This window comes from Podarcis muralis, chromosome 12 (genome assembly GCF_964188315.1).
Source record: "Podarcis muralis chromosome 12, rPodMur119.hap1.1, whole genome shotgun sequence".
NCBI lineage: Eukaryota > Metazoa > Chordata > Lepidosauria > Squamata > Lacertidae > Podarcis > Podarcis muralis.
Window position 1 is genome coordinate 48,313,912 of NC_135666.1, and position 22,321 is coordinate 48,336,232.

Consider the following 22,321-nt stretch of genomic DNA (forward strand, 5'->3'; position numbering starts at 1 on the left):
CTGGCTAAAAGAATGGATAAAATTAAAAAATACAAAGCTCCTTGATTTGGAAGGATTCGATACTAGGTTTGGATGGCACGCGCATCTTTGGAAAGAAAAGAAGGAAGGTTATAAATCATTTGGAAACCATATCTTTCGTAAATCGTTACTGGAAGTATGGGACAGATACAAAAACATACTAGAAACCGGAGTTCCACATTGGTTATCCCCACTAGAAGTCATAGGCGTTAAGAAAACTAATATGAGAAGTGATTGGATTACCTATGCAGATTTGGTGGTGAAGGAAGGGGGAAAGTGGAGGTTAAAACCATACGAACAAGTAAAGGAACATGTCTATGATTGGCTACATTACCGACAAATAAATGAAATGTTTAAAAAGGAAGAGAAAGAAAAAGGTTATAAAGAAAAGGATTCAAAATTCCAATCAGAAATTGTGAATAATGACTGTAAAATAATTTCGAAAATGTACAAAATTTTATTGGAATGGCATACAATGGATGAGGAAGTAAAAGTAGTTATGATTCAGTGGGCCAAAGATCTAGGCTACAATATAGATTTAGATGATTGGCAAAAAATTTGGAATGAAAATCTGAAGTTTACGGCATGTGTTACACTAAAAGAAAATACAATGAAGATGGTATACAGGTGGTATATGACACCAGCAAAACTAGCAAAAATGTACAAAATTTCTAATAAGTGTTGGAGATGCAGGGAGAAAGAAGGAACATTTATGCATATGTGGTGGGATTGCAGGAAAGTAAGGGGGTTCTGGGAGATGATACATATTGAGCTAAAGAAAATGCTAAAATACAGTTTCGTTAAGAAACCAGAAACCTTTCTGCTGGGGATAACAAGAATGGATATAAGTAGGAGAGATAGGAAACTATTTCAGTATGCAATCACCGCAGCAAGGACATTGATAGCTCAAAGGTGGAAACAAGAAGAGGTTCCGAATTTAGAAGAATGGAGGTCAAAATTAACAGACTACGCAGAACTGGACAAATTAACTGGAAAAATCAGATATCAAAAAGACCATAGATTTTTTGAAGACTGGGGAAAATTTACGGAGTATTTGGAAAACACATGTGAGGAGGGAACAACGCTAGTGGGTTTTAAAGAAGCTTTGTGAAAATATAAGGAAATATGACCAGTAGGTAAATAAGAACAGAAATATATAATACAATGGGAATATTGAAACAAAGGAATGTGTAGATAAGATTTGAACTACGAAAGATTGTCAGAGAAGTTGTGGGAGGTCCAAATAAGACAAATTTTGTGATATGTATATGGATATATTTTGGTGTTTTTAATGGAAAACCTTAATAAAAACTTATTGAAAAAAGAAAAGAAAAATATATATGCTCAAAGAGGCATGCTACAAAGAAACAGGTGTGCATCTCAAGCAAATGCCACAAAAAATTACATAATGACACAGCAAAACAATGGCAAATATAGCATACCAAAAAAACACATTTCAATTCTACCCATATAACAGTATTACTTAAACAACACCCAGCATCCAATAGCAAAAACAAGGGAGCTTCACAGTTTCACCTTGGTCCTAGAAACACGCCTCCCGTGAGGTTGCCACAGTCCCTCTCCTGCAGCAGCTTCTTACAAGGCTTCCAAAGGCAAAGGGTGGGGTAGCTGGAAACCCCCCTCCCGTTATGTTGCTCCATTATGTAGCATATGCAAATAAATGTCCTCTTTGGTCCTCTTTTTGGGTGCATAAATGGCTACCCTCACACCAAGGGGCGTTTTGCCCCAGCCCCACTGACTTCTCTGTCCCAATTCCGTTAGCCATCTCAATTTACCCAGTTTCATTCTTATCTTCTCCACACCATCCAAACCACCTTCTCTCTCAGATTTTCCCTACAGCCCCATCTATCTTTATACAGGGATGGAGAACCTGTGGTCCTCAAGTTGTTAGAGCACTACAGGTTCCCAATCTTTGCTCTATATATCTATCCCCTCCCCCCTCTTTTCTTTTGGTTTGCAGTTTCTCCACACTTCCCTCAGGTTCTGTTTCTCAGTTGATAACCTGCTCGGTCTTTTTTTGTTTGTTTCAGCCACTATCCTGCCATTAAGCTTTCCTGCCTCCTTCCCACCAGGCTTCCCTACCCAGCCCCTGCTATCCCAATCTCTATGTGAGGGTTTCCACACTTTCTTCCTAGAAGCTGGGCTATTTATGAACAATTTGCTGTTGAGAGATTTTTCAGCTGCTAGAATGTTCACAAAAAGGACATGAAATGAAAATCAGCAGTCACAGTTGATTTCATCACTTAGGATGGACGATCCACCTAACCAATTATACAATTCCACGTTTTTCAAATGAACAAAGCTGGAATGGGGAACCTGTGGCACACCAGATCTTTTTTGGACTACAACTCCCATCAGCCCTGACCTTTGGCCAAGTTGCATGGGGCTAATGTGAGCTGCAGAACTGCAACATCTGGAAAGTCACAGGCCTCCAATTCCTAGTATAAAGGAACCACCTTTTTCTAAGGGGACACTGACGTTTCTGTCTCACCCTACTGGTTTTAGCTCAGACCAGTGAATCCTAAGTATTACATTTTTTAAAGCTTTGCTTTGGCCATACTGAACCATTGGTTGACAGGATACTGGAAATTCTTCAAGACTTTGTCCTGCCAGTGCAAATTCTACCATGTTGACTGTCCCTTATTGTATTTCTGAAGCTTAATATTTTCTTCCCTTTCTCTCCCCTGACCCCTTTTTCCCTGTAGGACCACCTGTCTGAGCCGCGCTCCCCAGCTAATGGTGATTACAGGGACACCGGCATGGTCCTTGTTAACCCTTTCTGTCAAGAAACGCTATTTGCAGGACATGAGCAAGTGTCCGAAATATGACTTGTACTTGCAGTCCAATCTCCATTGTCTCCAAAATCTATATATAAATCTATATATATATATATAAATATATATATTATAAATATAACCTTTGTGTAACCTTGAATTATGAGCAACCTTTTGAGCTTCCCCCCACCCCACAAGAATTATCGACCTCTTTTTTATAAGTGTGATTAAAAACTTTACAGACCAAACTCCAGCTTTATAAAATAAAAGTGATTTCTAAGCAAAAACGCCTGCTGAACCAGTTCCTTTTGTCGCCTTTGCTAGATGCTTTTAATTTGTACTCCACTTGCATGTAACCAAGCGAGGGGTTTTTTTTTAGCACATCATTCTCTGTTCCCTTCTCTCCTCCCTTTCACAAGATTGAGCAAGCGCAGGAGCCTTTGCTGATATACTAGGCTATAGCCTAGCATTCTTTTGGGTTGAGCCATGGAACAAAAAAGACAGCTATCCCTCTTCCACAAAAACATTGTGCTGTGACTAAACTGCGTGCTGACAGAGCATTCTCTGAGCATTAAGGGATTGGGCTGACAAGCCAGGCAAGACTCCACGCTCTGCCATATAGGCAGATAGGCAGCCAGGCTCAGAGAATATTTGTGGCATTCCACTTGGTGAGCCTCTAACAGCGTGGCTCGATGGAATTGTTATGCCAGCCTTCCCAACAGCTTCCAAAATCCAATTTTTATTTGGCTCTGATTCTAAATCAGCTTTTAGTTACATCTTGCTGGACGTTTTGTGTTGTTACAGATTTTAAGCTAATTTTATCATGTTCTTTAGAGTGAGTCTTCCTGGCCTATGGATTAGGGAACATATACCCTTCCTGCCAGTCCCAAACACTGCTAAGCAACTTGCTTTCTTTTGAGCCCTTTGGTCTGCAAAACTAAGAGGGTTCGGGACTCATCAAGCGAGGTTGTTCCTGTACTATTTATAATTTTTATTTACAAAGGCTACACTTTCAGTTTTCATTGTATCTGATCTTACAACAACCAAATGAGGGAGATTGTTATTCCCATTTTAGAGATGTGGAGCTAAGGCCTAGAGATGAGGCACCCATAAAATAAGACCAGGGCTGAATTTGGAGCCAAGTCCAACTCCTGCCTGTTCCCTTCATCACACATGATCAATGTATTTCTGCGGGTGGGAATGTATTTTGTGCTTCTGTCACCAGCAAAAATATGAAGGAACCCCAAAATAAGTGACAAGAGACTTAATGAAGAATTGGCCAGTTTTCACTTACTTATTGCTTTCTTATCACTGTGAAAGTGTTAGACTGGTGGGTCATCCCTGTCAATCATAGAAACTTACAATAGCAACACACACACACACACACACACACACACACACACACACACACACAACCTGGTAGCAGGCCAGTTTGCTTCAAGCTTCTACTCTACTTTTCAAAAATGATCATTCATGTGTCAACAGCCAGGAGGCCTTTTGATGCTCAGGATCAGATGGGACGGTACAACCAGTGCTGCTCGCTTAAATTCAGCTAGATCTGCTCCTGGCATATAAGAGGCATCTCTGCAAGCTGGACTCATGCCAGTACACGTAAACCCTGCATTTGGAAGCCCAGAGAAAAGCAGCATTTAAACGTGGAAGAAATTATCTCTCCTCGCCCTCTACCCAGCCCAAATTGAGGCTCTGGACCACATTGTCCTTTCCATGTGCTGCTCTTGCAACAGACAGATCATTCTCATGAAATAGATTGCTGACCGAGGGGAAAGGCCCGAACAATTGTTCCCAACAAACACGCCTGTGGTACGCAGCCAAAGACAATGAGAAATGTCCCAGAAGCTCTCGGGACAGAGCACAGATAATGAGCCCCCCTCCAAATCCTGCTTCGCTCTGCAGATCTCGAACCGCCGGCTGCAGCAGCAGCAGCGGCAGAGGGGCACGTAGGGAAGAGGCTGCTCATTTAGTGCAGGCAGTCCGAGGTGCAGCATGCCCTTCACAAGACGCAGGGCTTCCTTTCTGGGGCAGCAGCCCTCTACGTCTGCAGCGGAGAGCGCGGGCACCGCCAGCCGTAGGGTTAGCATTGGTGGGGCAGGCAGCCTGTCAAGGCCGTCGGGGGTTTATGTGGGAATTGTGCCAACAGGAGGTGTCAGCAGCCTGGGCACCCGGGTGTCCCGCAGAGCTCTGGGTATAAGCAGCGTCTTCTTACAAGGCCTCCGTAGCTCTTGCTCTACTGTCCCACTGCCCCAGGGGCTGGAAAGAGGACGGGGCCTATCTTACGAGAGCCTGAATGGGTGCCTGGTGGACTACATTGAAAAGGTGAGAGCTTTAGAGCAGGTCAACCAGGAGCTCGAAGACCGCATCCGTGTTTACCTGAACAAGAAATCTTCCAGCGCCAACAACTGGGGAGCGCTGAGAGAGAGCTGGGAGACCATCTACCACCAAGTGAGTATGAAAACTGGCAAGAAAGACAAAGACGAACGAATCGTTAACCAGAACAAAGGGTTTCTGATGCCAATGATAAGAACGCAGCCTCGTGCTAGGGTAGAGCTACCCTGCCTAGCACATTTTAATTTTTATCTTCATGGTAATTAACATCATTTCACTGTGTGTGTGTGTGTGTGTGTGTGTGTGTGTGTGTGTAGGGAATGCATTATGTATGGGAATTGCCCTGAGGAGGTTCATGCACAAGAGGGGAAGAATGGAAAGCTCTCTCTCCCCTCTTTGGCATAGTCAGCCAATTCTCTTCAGAGCAGTCGTTACATTTAGGAGCAAAACTACGAAAGAAACGCTGCCAAAACAGCGAGTTTATCCTCTTGGTGTTATCTCATTGCCAGCTTGATGCTGTTTGTAATGAGGAAATACCATCTGAGTGGTATTTGCTGCTTTCATTCATCATCTTTTCCAAAAGCAAGGTCTAATTTTATTTATTTTTATTTTCTTCCACCCCTTACGCAACGTTTAGCACGGAGGGGAACTTTTCAGTCAAGGTCTTTGCAAACAAAGACTTTTTTTCACCTAAAATTTGTGGACATTTTTACCCATTTTATAAAACTGCCTTAAAAAAAAACTCCCAACACAACCCAAATATCTTATGAAATTAAAGCATGATCATACATACTGCAAGAGGCAAAAGGGCAAAATAAATAAAAAATTATGACCCTACAAACACTAGGAAGGCACGCCTATATCGAATCAACATTGCTGCAGCACTATGGTCACCTGGTAGATCTTGCGGAACTACTGAAATCCTGGATGCCTCTACTCCAATGGTTTTCAACCAGTGTGCCATGGCATTCTGAGGTACCTTGAATGATAGGGGTGCCGTGGGCAACACTGGCCTCTGCCCCTCTTTCCTTCCCTCCCTTCTTCTGATGCCCTCTTACATCTCTGCCTCCCAAAGGCTTGCACAGCTGTTTGTTGCAGCAGCCCTGGCTACGAGCTCCCCAGGCGAATGGTGCCTCTGGGTCTGGCCAGGGGGTGCTTTCCAGGCCCCTGCGGGGCAGTGTAGGAGGCCTGTCTCTTTGAGACGGGGGGGGGGGGGGCAGCTCAGAGACCAGGGTTGGCCACTGAGGTTGCTCAGAGGACTCCAAGGAGAGGGGAGAGGAGATGAGGCCGAGGGAACACTCCACAAGGGAGGTTGTTCAAAAAGGAGTGAGGGGCTGCCAGCTCTGCAGGCAAGGGGTGACACAGCTGGGCTCCTGAGCCCCACAGGGGTGCCGCAGAAAGAATGCAGTTGGTCAAGGGAGCTGTGGACTCAAAAAGGTTGAAAACTTCTGCTCTACTCTAATACAATTTCTTGGGAATGTTTTGGTGAACAGGCTAAGGGGTCAGAGAAACAGACCTTTTAGGGCCCATGGACACATTTGGAATGCTCAAATTGTGATGTGGGCACCACACCCTCCGGTCACTTCTTTCCACTCCACCCCCACGAGACAGAAATAGGAAAGTCCTCAGTTATTCTGGATTAATTCAGCTGCGACTAAGAGCACCACTTTCCATGCAAGCAGTAAAATACTTGAATCATAACTCTGCACTTAGCCTATACACGCTAAACTAACCCAAGAATAAATCCAATTGAACTTGCTTCTAAATAGACTTCCATAGCATCTCACTGTCAGGTGCATTTCCTAGATAATTTGATGTCAATTATGTGTAAATTATGTTAAATCATTGTACACTCATCTTCTCAACACAGTCCTGTTCACATATAAAATGTTAATGTTCATTATTATTGCTATTATTTTAAAAGGCTTCAGTCCTATAAGCAATCCTGTAAACTGCCCTGAGACGTGCGGGTATAGGGCAGTATATAAATTAAATTAATAATAATACTACGGGGAGGGAGGTAAGAGTGCCTTGTACTGTAAATGGGCTGCCTAGATATCACAAATGGGTTATTACTGGCAATGCTTTTTAAAACTTACTTGATTTTCCACAGAAAGGGGTAAATTTAGATTCAATTAGAAGGCGGGGTGGGGAATAAGGGCTGGCGTTTTGTTGCCAACGATGTTGTGCATTCTGAATGCAAAAGGAATACCCATGCCACAAAAGGAGGGTGACTGATGAAGAGGAAGGTGGCTGTTACAGTGGTACCTCGCAAGACGAATGCCTCGCAAGACAAAAAACTCGCAAGACGAAAGGGTTTTTGGTTTTTTGAGTTGCTTCGCAAGACGATTTTCCCTATGGGCTTGCTTCGCAAGATGGAAACGTCTTGCAAGTTTGTTTCCTTTTTCTTAACACCATTAATACAGTTGCGACTTGACTTCGAGGAGCAACTCATAGAACGCGGTGTGGTAGCCTTTTTTGAGGTTTTCTAAGACTTTGGTGATTTTTGAAGCTTTCCCAAAACTTTTCCGACACCGTGCTTCGCAAGACGAAAAAAAATCGCAAGACGAAAAAACTCGCGGAACAAATTAATTTCGTCTTGCGAGGCACCACTGTACTGCATCCCCCTGAACCTCAGACAGACTGAGGTTGGTGAGGGAGTGCCCGATTCACCCTAATGGACTAGTCTCTGCTGTGCACCACTGTGCCCCAATGCAGAGTTACAGCAACATTACTGGCCCAGAGAGGTGGGTGCCTGTTGCGTCTCTGCCTGAGTCACTGCTCTGGGTCCACCACCTTCCAATATGCCTGGACAGAAATGAAATTCTGTAAAATCCTCAGAGGCTGGTATTGCTGTCTTTACATATTCTGAAAACATTCTGAGTGAAGCCTCTTTGCTTCCAGAAGTTGTGGGATGGACTGAGGGAGAAACTGTTCTAGAGGCACACATTACCAGTCAAGTAAGGCTGATTTACAAGCCTTATTGCAGCATATGCTGCACTCAAAGGGACTCGAGGTATAAATAAGTGCATGAACACTCCTAACAACATTGCACAGCAGTCAAGTTCAACTAAAAAGAGCAGCTATTCAAACAAAGCTAACAAAATCACAGAACAAACTGTTTCAACAATCAGTACAACCATACTAAATTCCTGACAATTCAATTTATTAGTACAAACAGCACTATAATGAAGTATTAAATAGCAAGCCACAATTGGTTGATTTTAAGCTAGTCAAAATCACCAGCAGAACTCAGTGTAAATAGTAGCTAGCACAAATAAATTAAAGTGCCAATGGAACAGGCACATGAAAAGAGGCAGGCGTAACAGTCAGGCTATGTATATACAGTACATATTATTTTCTAATAAAGCAATTCAACAAACCAGTTAAGTTTGGTAGCTTTCTTTCTGCAGGGACAAAGGGGGGAGGGCTTTCTTCTTTAAAGGGTATTCTGTAAAATGAACCTGTAGCCCTCCAGATGTTGCAACTCCCATCATCAAATAGGGAAGCTTTTTAAGGTTTAATGGTTTATTATGTTTTTGTATAAGGGACGCGGGTGGCGCTGTTGGTTAAACCACAGAGCCTAGGGCTTGCCGATCAGAAGGCTGGCTGTTCGAATCCCCGCGACGGGGTGACTTCCTGTGGCTCGGTCCCTGCTTCTGCCAACCTAGCAGTTCGAAAGCACATCAAACTGCAAGTAGATAAATAGGTACCGCTCCAGCGTTTCTGTGCGCTGCTTTGGTTTGCCAGAAGCGGCTTAGTCATGCTGGCCACATGACCCGTAAGCTGTACGCCGGCTCCCTTGGCCAGTAAAGCGAGATGAGCACCGCAACCCCAGAGTCATCCGTGACTAGACCTAACGGTCAGGGGTCCTTTACCTTTTATGTTTTGATATATGTCGGAAGCTGCCTAGAGTGGCTGGGGCAGCCCAGTCATATGGGTGGGGTACAAATAATATCATCATCATCATTATTAATGACCATAGGCCATCCTGGCTGGGGCTGCTGGAACATCATCTACAGGGTCACAGGTTCCCCATCACTCCCTTAGGTTAACAGGCATAATTTGCACCAGGTTTTACAGGCAAAACAGGCAGAAACCATTCAGTTTTGTCCCCTGACCCAGGCCACATTCACACCATACATTTAAAGTGTGATACCACTTTAAGCAGACATGGGTTCCCCCAAAGAATTCTGGGAGCTGCAGTTTGTTATGGGAGCAGAGACCCCTATTCACCTCTACAAATCTCCAGAGTTTCCTGTCAAGAGGGATGATTAAACCACTCTAGGAATTGTAGCTCAGGGAGGGGAATATGGGCTGCCTAACAACCTCCAGCACCCTCGACAAACTCTTAATGACACCTCCCAGAATTCTTTGGGGGAAGCCATGATTAAGGCGGCATCATAGTGCTTTAAATGTATGGTGTGGATGTGTCCCCAAGCAACCTCCTAAGTCCATGCAGACAAAGGAAATTGGCAATCTTAGCTGCGCAGAAGGCCAAATCTGCATGCCGGAAACAGCATGAATCCTGTGAGCGAGTGGTTTGCAGTTGCTGAAAACTTGTAGGGCTATTCCACCATAGTTAGATGCTGTTGGAAGCTGCTGCTACAAATCGTATGTGTGTGTGTATATGCACACGCGCAAGAGAGAGAGAGAGAGAGAGAGAGAGAGAGAGAGAGAGAGAGAATTGGCCCATGAGATTTGAATTCTGGTTGCATTATTAAACAGTCCAAAGAGAGCTTTTTGATAAAAAAAATATTCCCCAGAGTCAGCAGGACAGCTGTGTAGTCAATGCAGCAAATTAAAAGATGGCACTTCTCTCTGAACCCGAGAACAAGGTGTTACAAATTGCAGCCTTCCTTCTAGTTTAGAAGTAAGAAAGTGAGCTGAGAAAAATAATTAACAAAAATCTCCATCTAATTCCAGTTCCCCCTCCCAAGAGAGGTTTACTGCTGAAGCAGTTAGTATTACACAAGGGAAATGTAAGTTTTATTTTTGTTAGCTGTAAAGTGTGAAAATGCATATTTTTAATTCCCTTTTAAAAAATCCTGACATAGTTTACTGCAGTCATATAACCAAACCCTGGGGATCCCAGGTGGGAAGACTGAATTTAAAATAAGGCTGCAGGATTTGATAGATGAAAATGTTTTAAAGGGCACAAAGTGTTTGGGCAGCACGATTAATTTTTTTTAAAAAAAACTACTGTTTTCGATGCAAATACTTATAAAGATTGCATATGGCAAGCACCACATTGTCAGGGCAATGCTAAAAAGAAGGGGAAAGGATAATACAAGTCGGAGGAATCACCAAATTCAAAATCCTGCCTGCTCTAGGTCCAGTCAGGCTGAAAGACCAGTGGTGGCTGGAGAAAATAACTACACTAGCTCCAGGCTGGTGCAATTTCCCCCACTATTATGGGGACTGGGGGGGGGGGGAGCTTTGGATGTTGCAGAATCATAGAAGCATAGAATTGTGGAGTTAGAAGGGACCATGAGAAGCATCTATCTGGAATTCCTCTTTTTTGTATTACTGCTGTTGGAGCACTAACGGCAGAGCAGAACAAACTTTTTTAATGCAATTTTGCCTAATAGACTCCATTTTACAAAACAATCCCTGCTAATATAATGTATAATTCCATGTTATTTTCACTATTATTTCACTTTTATTATTTTACTATTATGTGCATTTTTAGGCACACTTCACACTGGTATATGTCTTTTTGTACACATTACTTGGCTGGAGAACTGCATTGCAAAATTCAGAGAAAAATTTGCAGGATGGTTGTTTCAGTTTGCATATTGTTTCTGAAACTGAGAACTAGGTAGGTTTGCCTTTAAATGCAAATAATCAAAATTCTTACCCATACCTATCAATAGTAAAAAGTAATAATTCCTACACCATGCCATTCCACTGCCCTCCCCAAATGTTATCACTCCAACTAGTACCATGTTAGAGGAAGAAAAACTGCAACACACTGGCCATCTGCCCTTTATATCACTCTCAAGATGGTACCCACTGCATTCCTATATGCAAATTTATTCACAGTATATTGTAATAACTATATGATACCCTCCCTTTAAGCATTTGCTCCCCTAGCCACGTACAAGTAGAAACAATGCCAGCAAATGCCAGTAATCATCAACATATTTCAGTTCACAAGCTTATCATTCTAGTCAAAGGCCATGACAAACTTGTATTAAGCAATAGTATTAATAAAATTGTACAGAACATATATCCATAATATAATGATCTATAATATATTTTTAAAAAAACTTTGCCAAGTTTCTAAACATTAAAACAGTTTCCCTTGTGAATCTAGAATCCAATTTGCGAACAACCAGGATATAAGAGAGAGAAGTTATCAAAGACACCAACAAACTCAAATCCAGCTTGATTTCAGTTTAAACCTCCAAATCACCACAACAATTTATAGCAATTTTATCCAGCTCCAGGTTGTTTTAAGTTACTCCTTCTGGCAACTGTGTCATTCAGCAAGACACTTTCCCCAATAGCTCACCATGATACTCCAATGGTTTTTTCTACACTGTCACAGCGCTTTCACAGACTCCCATGAAGCCATTGGTTAACGCATATCAACCAACAAGAAATCTACTGAGTATTAACACCAAGGTTTCCAGAGCTGATGAAATTCAGTCTGGCCCAATGAAGGACCAGGTTCCGGATACAGATTGTATTTGTTATTTATATTTGACTGCTTCAACTGTTCTAGGTCGGCGATGCAGTCATGGAAAATGCCCGGCTTATGTTACAGACAGAAAATATTCAAGCCTGTGCCGAAGATGTTAAGGACAGGTAATCTCTCGTAGGTTAATTTTCTCTTCCTCTACTGATATGAGAGAGAAGAGGGGGAAAGATTCGAACTGGGAATAATAGTAGAGGGGTTAATCCTAATGAAAGGAATCAATTCATAGGCCATCTATCAGTGGGACAGAGCTTTTGACTGTGATACATTAGTAATATTATCATAATCATCATTACTTGCTCTCCACCAGCCGTTACAACAATTTAAAATTAAGTACTAAGAACAGTGAAAACTGATTACAGTCACAGGAATAGGATAGTCCCTTAAAACACACATCTCAGATGACAAAGGCCAGGGTAGAGAGATATGTCCTCGGCATTTGCCGAAAGCTATACACTCAAACCTCGGTTCCCAAATGCCTCCGTTATCGTACATTTCAGCTCCCGAATGCTGAAAACCCAGAAGTAAATGCTTTTCAAACGTTTTCCCCGGAACTCGAACGTCTGATGCAGCTTCCGCTTGAGTGCAAGAAGCTCTTGCAACCAATCAGAAGTGGCGCCTCGGTTGTCAAACATTTCAGAAGTCGAACGGTCTTCTGGAACAGATTACGTTCGACAACTGAGGTTTGACTGTATAGCGAATGAACCAGATATGCCTCTGTAAGGAGGGAGTTTCACAACTTGGTGTTTGCGTCAGAGGATTTGCCCTCTTCCCAGACTGCCACCCCCCAGACACCGATCACCACAGGATATGACAGGTGGGGAGGGTGGGAGTTGGAGTCTAGTAACATCTGAAAGGTGACAGGTTTCCTATCCCTGTAAACAAACGCATCTGCCAGAAGACTGAGCTCTGGGTTGCAGTGTCCCAACGTCCTGTCCATTTCTTCTGCAGGTATGAAAATGAGCAACCGTTCCGAAAGGCAGTGGAAGATGAAATTAATTCTCTCTATAAAGTGATTGATGATGCTAATTTGACCAAGGTGGATCTGGAGAGCCAGATCGAAAACATGAAAGAAGAATTAACTTTACTGTCAAAGAATCATGAAGAGGTAAGTTGGAGCTGAGAACAGGATATGGCTAGAGCATATCTTTTTAGGCGACTCACTGGCATCTATCCAAACAAAGGCTAACTTCTGCCAAAAATAGTGTTTATTGTTGAACTTTGCGATTAATGTCACAGTGCAGGGCTCTTAATTGGTGGGTTTTTGTTTTTGTTTTTTGCATTAGCTTAACTTAATGCCTCTATCTCAAAACAATAAGCAGGCTCTGACATACTTTGCTATTTTTACTTCTGTGCGACACAGTGCCACTTAAACATACGTGAAAGTCCACATTCATATAACCTTATAGCCAAACATCTGGGGGGAAACCTCTTCGGCTACATTCAGGTTATGAAGCCTCTGCTCTCCCCAAGGGGTTAAGCTTTTTGCGCACTGATAAGCTTAACTTTTACATGGTGCCTTGGAAACACCTTGATCGTGGGGTGCTCTCTCTACAGAAATGTAGGCCTTTATGTATGCAAGGTTGCCTCTTGTTCATAAAACCACAGGGGCTAAAAACAGCCCTGTAAATTTCCCCACAAAAGTTATTAGCCTGAACTTTATTTTTTTACTACTCTTCCAGGGGGCTAGTACCCTGTGTTTCTGTATGGGTACGTTTCTCCATGGCCAGCATGGAAACCCAGACTACTAGCTTCTAGTTTAAACAAAAAAATTTAAAAAGCCTTCTACCAAGCAGACTGGAAACAGAAGGAATGGATCCTGCAAATAATTATTTATCTCCTATTCATACCAGCTGAAATATCTAAAGAACTCTACATAATGCAAGGAGGCTGTGATTTCCAGCCTGTCCTGCATTCATCGAAATTACATAATTTCAATGGAAGAAAAATGTCAAGAATGCAAAAAATAACGTAATTTTTATATAAAAATTGTGGACTGAAAAAATATGGCAGTGAATACCGCTGGTGTTTCTTTGTGTGGTTTCCATTCCTTACCTCCAACAAACATGCAAATTGTGGCAATTTCCATTCCTGCTTCCATTTCTGATAGTATTCTCCAACATCCCTACTTATATGTCAACTTTCACAGCAAAACCCTCCCAAGGCAAATCACAAAATTTGGTTAAAACATGAATACAATATATAAAACACACCCCAACACAACGCAGCAGCCATGGCAGACTCCCTCAATTTAGTAGGCCAAGACAAAGGATACAAAAAAAGCCAGTGGCAATGGCATGCTAAGGCTGCAATCCTATATGCAACTACCTGGAAGTATGTCCCAATGAACTGAATGTTACTTACTTCTGATAATATATGAACAGTAATGCACTGCACTGCACTTCAGAATCTGGGGCTATGGCAGAGCAACTAGGTAACTATTTCATCATCAACACAGTCATTGATGGAATTAAGATGGTCCCGTGAAATGACCCAGATACACTAAAAAAAAACGCAAAAAAACACAGACTTCCCATGAGAAACACCTTCTACATCAACTAGCCATGTCTATCACAGGCTAGGAGGAAAATAATTTCATTTCCAGCAATTCTAAACAAAGTTCCTCCTGAAAACTGAGCTATCTCTGTCACCAAACAGCTTTTGCTCTAGAAATAGCTATTTGTGAACAGTAACACCATCAGTAATTCCGATCAGAATACGAGCGTTTTGTGGGGGGAAACAGATCTGACCCAGGGGGAGAGCGCCCCCAGCAAAGTTTAAAACAATCACAGAGTTAAGCAGTAGTACAGCGTGGGGAATATAGGCTGCTAGAGCCTTTTATATATCCCATTTAGTTTGCAAACAGCACTTGATCCTCTCTCACTACCCTATGGCAATGAACAGACCACACACTTTAAAAGCTTTACTTACAAAATCCAAAGGTCTGATTCATGCACTGTTTTAGCAGCAAGGAGAACACAAATGGAATACTCTTGGGTAAAAAATACAGTTTCAAGCATGCAGTCTGAGCTTAAGCAAGCTCAGACACATCCTTCCTGGTCAATTACATGGCACGAAAAGAGTGAGGAAAGGAAGAGAAAAAGTTCCACTTCCCCCGTCACCTCTGAGTTCCTAATTGAGTTCTATGATCTTAACCCCTTCATGCATTAACTAGCCCTATGGTTACTAGTTATGTTTGACTGCAATTTCCCACGTACAGTCAAACCTCGGTTGTCGAGCGTAATCCATTCCGGAAGACTGTTCAACTTCTGAAACATTCGACAACCGAGGCGCAGCTTCTGATTGCTTGCAAGAGCTTCTTGCACTCAAGCGGAAGCTGCGTCAGACGTTCGGGTTCCGAAAAATGTTTGAAAACCAGAGGATTTACTTCCAGGTTTTCAGCGTTCGGGAACAAAAATGTACAATAACAGAGGTGTTCAGGAACCAAGGTTTGACTGTACTGCATTTACATTTGGGTGACTATTTGTAGAAAACAAACAACGAGAACTCAAGTAAGGCTGCAGTAGCCACGAATGACGTCTACCCAGTTGCATCAATGGGAATTGTTCGTTTTGCTAGAATCTCAATGGGTGCTGCCCATTTATTTATGTGGGTGGTTTTCAGGATGTCAAGATGCTTTACAAGCAGCTTGCTGTCTCACCACTGGAAGAACTAGATACTCCCATTGGAACAGGCCTGGATGACATACTGGAAAAAATCCGGATTCATTGGGAGAAAGATATTGAAAGGAACCGAACTGAGACTGGCGCCCTGCTCCACACCAAGGTAAGAACAAAACAAGGTAAGAGTAACTAAGACTGCAATCTTATATACATTTGTCTGGGAGTAATTCCCATTTATCTCAATGGGCTTTGTGTTTTAGTAGACATGTATAGGCTTGCAATGTAAAATGATTAGGGAGATGGAGCACCTCTCCAATAAAGCCAGGCTTACCAAGCATGGACTGCCCATTCATTATGTGTGTGGGAAGCTTAAAAATAATACTGCCCAAATTACTCCATGAAATATCGCTCCCCTCCATTTTCTCCAATCAGCACTGTCAACCAAGAGTAATATTTATATACCAGTATATGCTGTAAATGGAGGAGAAAGTGATGGATTTAAAATCCCAGCAGCTTTTCTTCTGAATTGTATATGATATATTTGTGTGACGCAGGCATCCCCAAACTTGGCCTCTCCAGATGTTTTGGGACTACAATTCCCATCATCCCTGACCACTGGTCCTGTTAACCAGGGATGATGGAAACTGTAGTCCCAAAAAAACTTGGAGGGCCAAGTTTTGGGATGCCTGGCATAACAGAACAGCAAATAAGAATCTGCATTTTTTCCCGTTCGTCACTGTTAAATGTTGTCAGCAAGCCACAGAAACAGCACCATCTGTACGGACACAAGAGGAGGAACTGGTTGAATCCCTGAGGGTAGAGTTTCATGAAACAGCTTGCAAAATCCAAAGCCTGCAAGCAGAGACTGAATCACTGAGAACTCTGGTGAGTCAGAAATGAGAAATGGTATCTGTTTATAGGTGCAAGGCTTTTGCTTCCAGGATGAACAGATTCCTATTTGTATATGGGTTTGACACCTTATGCTATAAGAGAATCAGTGCAATACTTCTGTATGATTTCTCAGAAGCAAGCCACTGATTTCAATGGAAATTATTCCCCAGTAAATGTGCATAGGATTGCAGCTGACATTTTCAAATGTGTTCAACAAACCATTGTTCATCCATTATAATTGCAACCACACGCTTCTTGTGGACATCAAGGCTTGAAAACTCCACTTTTCAAAACAGTTTTTATAGCTATAAAACTTAGGGTACAAGCTGAAAAGCTGACTTATAACTGTTTACCAGCGATTCCAGTAGGAGCATTAAGCAAGTGTTTAAATTTCTTCCACTGAAATCAGTAATGCCCCTTTGGTTCTTTTCAGGATTGTGGCCCAGTTTGCATGCAATGACAAACACAATGGCCAAAGACACAGAGCGAGTGTGTGGATACTCAAAGCAAAAACTGTGGCTGCTTCACTCCTCCACTAGTCCTGCTTCTGCCACACCACTTGAAGCAAAGCCACAGTGTGGCTTAGTGTTACATTTAGAGACAATGCTTTTCTTCTTAGATTCACAAAATGTTTAGGGGTATGCGTACCCGTGTACACCCAGAAAAAACAACTGCATTTAGACATCTCAGTACATTTCCAAGCACAATTCAAAGTGTTGGTGCTGACCTAAACTGCCTCGGCCCAGTATTCCTGAAGGAGCATCTCCATCCCCATCGTTCAGCCCGGACATCGAGGTCCAGCTCTGAGGGTCTTCTGGCGGTTCCCTCACTGCAAGAAGTGAAGCTACAGGGAACCAAGTAGAGGGTAGTGGAAAGTGGTAGTGGTAGTGGAAAGCCCTGCCATCAGATGTCAAGGAAATCAACAACTATCTGTCTTTTAGAAGGCATCTGAAGGCAGCCCTGTTTAGGAAAGTGTTTAATGTTTTATCACATTATTATTATTATTATTATTATTATTATTATTATTATTATTATTATTTATTACATGTGATTGTCTTGCTCACAATGAACCATGAGCTGAACCAATTTGTGCTCAGTTTACTGCTTGTGGTTTGTTTAGGAAAAACCCACAAGGCTGGCTTCACACAAAATGCTAAGCCAAACCATGGGTAGCATAGCAATAGTAACACCAGGAGAATACCTGTCTGGATACCTGCATGCTTACTTGTTCTCCCTAAGCTATGATTTGGCTTAGTGTTGCATGCAAACAAGGCCTCTGTCAGAATGGTTGCATTCTGCAGGGCCTCTATAACATGGATTCAAGTATTTGAGAGGAGCCAATAGCTCCTCTCAATGTTCCAGACACCACTTGTTAACCTCTCTCAAATTTCCAAAATTTCTGGCCAACTAATGTGTGGAGCTATTGTCAAGAAAGAAAGATGACAAGGTTCAGGTGTCCCACTCCACATGCCAAGGTTACAAACTTGAGCATTCTCACCTATGAAAACCTACACTGGACCTCCCCAGCTTATAACCACCAAATGCAGCCCTACACTCTCTTATCATATGAGGCCACACTACAGGGCTGCTGAGTTTACCTTGGTAGAGCACAAACTGGGCAGGCCAAAAATATGTATTAGCATTTTTATTACCTATATATATATACATAACAGAATTTTATTGCCTTGCAGAAGAGAGGTTTGGAGAACTCCCTCTATGATGCCAAGCACTGGCATGACATAGAGCTTCAGAATTTAGGTTCTGTCATCACCAAGCTGGAAGCAGAAGTAGGAGAAATCCGTGCGGAGACTGAGCAGCAGCAGAGGGATCGCGAAACTCTGCTGTCCATTAAAACACAGCTGGAGAAAGATATCACCGCGTATCACTGCCTTCTAGACAAAGAAGAGAGCAGGTATTTCTTTATATGGTGAATTGTGTCTTGCCTGCATAATCACTTCTCTGTGCACAGAGGAGAATTAATCAGAGTGGACACAAAAGGATAAATCAAGCAGGATCTAGCAAATATTAGCATTGCTACATTATAATATTACATTGCCAACAACTTCATTCTCTTGTGCAACTGATGCCTCAGTTACAGATTTGGAAATACAGCTACTAGTTGACTGAACTCATACATATACTCCATTCCTAAGTCATATGTGAACAATTCCTCATTACAAGGTATGGCCAGACCAGATTCTCCACTCACTCGCCACCTTCCCCAGAAACAGCAGGCACAATCCAGTCATTCCAGTACTGCCTCTCTTCAGATTTAAATTTTAGGCCTCTGAAGGAAGGGGTGGGGTGGCAAATCTTGATGGCAAAGTTCTCCCCAACTGGCAGCAGTGAAGCTCAAACAGTACCATTGCCTGTTGCTTGGCTCAGTAGGCCAGTCAAAACCACATCATGGCTTAAAGTTTCCTAGAGCTGCACCATTTTCACAACAGGCGACACACTTGCCAAAAAGAATGGGCCTCTTTGATTTTGGCTGCTCCTTGTGGTCTCTGCAAAGAGTGCTGCAAGTGGACCTGAAACAAAAGCTGCAGCTTAAAATGCTCCTGTCCAGAGTTCCAGCCAGTCAGCCATGCACTTTTCCAGGATATATGGTACTCCATTTAATCAAAGTATCTCAGCTCACATTAATGTATTAAATGTTCATTAAAATATCAAAATATAAATAAAATCAACATGCCATTCCCCTCTCCCCCACCCCAGTTTTCCACACTCCTGTCTCAAACAGTCAGCATTCCATAACCATTAAATATGATTACAGTAGTCCTCACTGTGCTATTTTGAGAAGTGGGTTCCTCCGGATTTTTTCTTATACTTTTTGGGCATTTTTGCAAGCATTGGGGTTCCCCAAAACTTTCTTTAAAAAAAAAAAAGTTTACTATTTTACACTGATTTACATTAAGATCATATGATATACAATTTACATCGGAATCTATCTTGGCAACTTCCCATCCTTACATATGTGATGGCTTAATTTTTTTCCTCTTGAGTATAGACTGCAGACCCTCCAAGTGTCCCTATCTTCCAGATTTAGAGAAGCTTTTCCAGTTTCTAATTTGACCCCAGAATGTCCCGCTTTTCCTTAGGACGTCCCTATTTTCACTGGAGAAATATTGGCAGGTATGGAATTATGCACCCCCTGAGACACCTGAAGGCAACATTTTACATTTTTTTTAAATGAAGGAAGTTTTTTTAAAAAATGTTTAATGTTTCCTTATGTTTGTATATAAGTTGGAAGATGCCCACGGCTGGGGCAACCCAGTAAGATATGTGGGGCATAAATAGTAAAATTATAATTATGGAAAGGGATGTCCCTATTTTCATCAGAGTAATATTTGAAAGTATGAGACTGTACCCTTTTAGCTACATAAGGGTGCACACTCAGATGTTTGCTATTAGTTTATAGGAACACTGCAAGACTAAACAAGCAGCAGAGCTCAGTGATATAGGTCCTGCCCTGGTCCCAATCTTCAGAAGATCATAGATACAAAATAGTGGGTGGAGATATAACGCAGTTTGTTTGCATGTATTATGCATGAGTTCAATTTTACCACCTCATTGCAAGCCACGGTAAGTCAAAGAGCAAAATTTGCATATACTGCAACCTTGGGATGCTGCCACTAGTTAAGACTGACAATGCTGCATCAGAAAAACCTATAACTCTTCTGAAGAACTGGCATCGCTTCAGATTTTCTAGCTTTAAAAAATTAACAGTACATGGCACCAAGTATTCTCTTCTTTGCAGAAAGGAAGCATCAGTCCCAGTTCAACAAAGTAACTGAGATATATATTATTTATCAAAACAAACATCTATTTGTGTTAATTCTTAGTCTCTTGATTTACTAGCACATTCCATTTTTAAAAGCTAGCCCATTCTAATTCAACACAAAATACAGGACTTAGATTTTCATCTTTAGTGGGAATTCATAACAACTGAAGCCTTGATTGAAAGCATTGATTCATTACTAGATTAGTGTCTGCTGTGGAGCCCAAACTACCAACAAAAAGTGGTTGAATAAAGCAAACTAAACGGCATGAACAGACAAAACAGCAATGTATGAGGATTTGGCTGCAGAGCAAAAACGACTTTTAACATATAGTTCAGGATAGTTTCAAACACAAACCAAGAACAACAACGTTTTCCCTGTTAAAAATAATAATTATGTCTTCCATGGGAAACATTACGCAGAACAGCTAGCTTTTGGTTTACCATAAATGGAATTCTCATCTGTAATACGCCAGGAAAAGCTGCCCTTTTCACTGGAAAATTTGATTTCTAAACAAGTGTATTTCTTTTCTGGCAACTGACTCATGAAGACCTGGTCTGAATTTTTCCTATCAGTCTTGGAAGTCCTGGCTGGATTTAACATCCACTCTCTTCATTAGGAAGAACATATTTTCGCCCCCACAAAAAAACTCTGAATCCACTACTTTGATAAAAACACAAAGGACAACTTGGATTAGAATAGTCATCCCAGACCTTGAAGCCCACATATTCACTGCATATGTGCATCTATTTAATCATGCACGTGATAACCTTTCTACTTGCAACCACAAAGCTGACTTATACAAAGTGTGTGTGTGTTTGTGTGCGTCATTTTGTTGCTCATCTTGCCAAAACTGCATCAAATCAATTTGTACTGTTAAGGGTCTGATTATCTTTGGAGAAATAATGATTTTGTTGTTTAGTCATTTAGTCGTGTCCAACTCTTCGTGACCCCATGGACCAGAGCACACCAGGCACTCCTGTCTTCCACTGCCTCCAGCAGTTTGGTCAAATAATGATAGTGTTGTTTTTGTTTAACTTTTCAGCTGATTTTCAAATTTGTTGTCTTCAGAAGACAATGATTGTTGCTCAAAGCACAGGATGATCTCACTGGCAAAAGTGTCCATGGAAACAATGAAAGCCAATGCAGCCTACTCCAACTTGATTCGTCAACTTCAGTAGGCCACAGCTTGACCGACTGCACTAGGCATCCCCACGTATGATTGCTTCGCTTACAGATTTCAAAACTTCCTATATGATAATAGAATAAAATATCAGTTCAACTTGATGGCTCTTTTTTAATATAAAAAACTGCTGGGGGAAAACTAGACTGATCCTGCATTCTTGTCAACACTGCATTCTTGTCAACACTCATTTGAGAATATATCTCACAGATCTCAGTTTGACTTTTTTTTTTAAAGCAAAGGCACAAAAGATCAAGAGTAATACTTTCTAAAATCCCGTTTTACCGGAGGAGACTTGCAAATCGTATTCTGGACACTCCTGAAGTTCCTTAGGTGGTTATCTGGAGTTTCATTTGTCCACCATAACTGACCGCATTCTGCAATGCATGGCTGCAAAAGAGCATTGAGTGTTTACTAGGCTACACTCTCAGTTCATATGGAGCAATGGTGAGGGAGGGGGCCTATAAGTCTAGCCAGTCCCCTGATTTAACTGAGGGTGTGTTCTAGAACATGAACCTACCCAAACTATATGAGACATGACTGGATCTCTGATATATTTGTTAAATTATAGAACAAGGCTGAAGAACCTGTGGCCATCCATAAGATGGACTCCAATTTGCACCAGTCCCAGCCAGTATGGCACAGGACTTGGAGTAGTTTATCCCCTTACCTGCCCATGTGGCCATTTCCTGATCTAAATTCTCCCTTCTTCAAGTTGCTGTTACCCCACTGAGGAAACACACAGCTACAGTATAGACCTATCTGCTTTCACTACTGAAGCAAATAGCAACCGGGGGAGTGGAAGAGAAAGAGATTTCTACTGAGAAAACAGTACAGAAAAAAGCTTTGTATGTTTGCGGGGGGTGGGGGGTGGGGAGCAGCAACATACCTTAATCCTCCCCCCCCCCCAGTGATATGCCTCTGATCCACTTCAACTCCCCTGATGTAATCATTACTTTGGAAGTTTAAAAAAGACACCTGGAGAT

The 22,321-nt window shown here is 42.0% G+C and overlaps 2 protein-coding genes and 1 long non-coding RNA gene across 6 annotated transcripts in view; 2 read left to right on the top strand and 1 right to left on the bottom strand.

Moving 5' to 3' along the window:
- TMEM108 (transmembrane protein 108) overlaps positions 1–3,096 on the top strand; it is a 200,843-nt gene extending 197,747 nt beyond the window's left edge. For 2 of the 3 annotated variants that reach the window (XM_028751602.2, XM_077916393.1), the window contains one exon: positions 2,745–3,095. In XM_028751602.2, coding sequence (XP_028607435.2) covers positions 2,745–2,867 — 123 coding nt within the window. In that variant the 3' untranslated portion in view covers positions 2,868–3,095. Of the gene's footprint in view, positions 1–2,744 lie in introns of all 3 variants that reach the window. The other variant, XM_028751603.2, reaches the window with a different exon arrangement.
- The window catches only part of LOC144324947 (uncharacterized), a 38,078-nt gene that overhangs the window by 11,856 nt on the left and 3,901 nt on the right, over positions 1–22,321 (bottom strand). The window lies entirely within an intron of this gene.
- On the top strand, positions 4,220–21,434 carry BFSP2 (beaded filament structural protein 2). The gene is made up of 7 exons (XM_028751605.2): positions 4,220–5,273; positions 11,887–11,969; positions 12,811–12,967; positions 15,484–15,645; positions 16,236–16,367; positions 18,065–18,285; positions 21,198–21,434. Exons 1-7 carry the CDS (start codon positions 4,818–4,820, stop codon positions 21,199–21,201), a joined length of 1,215 nt encoding a protein of 404 aa, XP_028607438.2. The 5' UTR covers positions 4,220–4,817; the 3' UTR covers positions 21,202–21,434.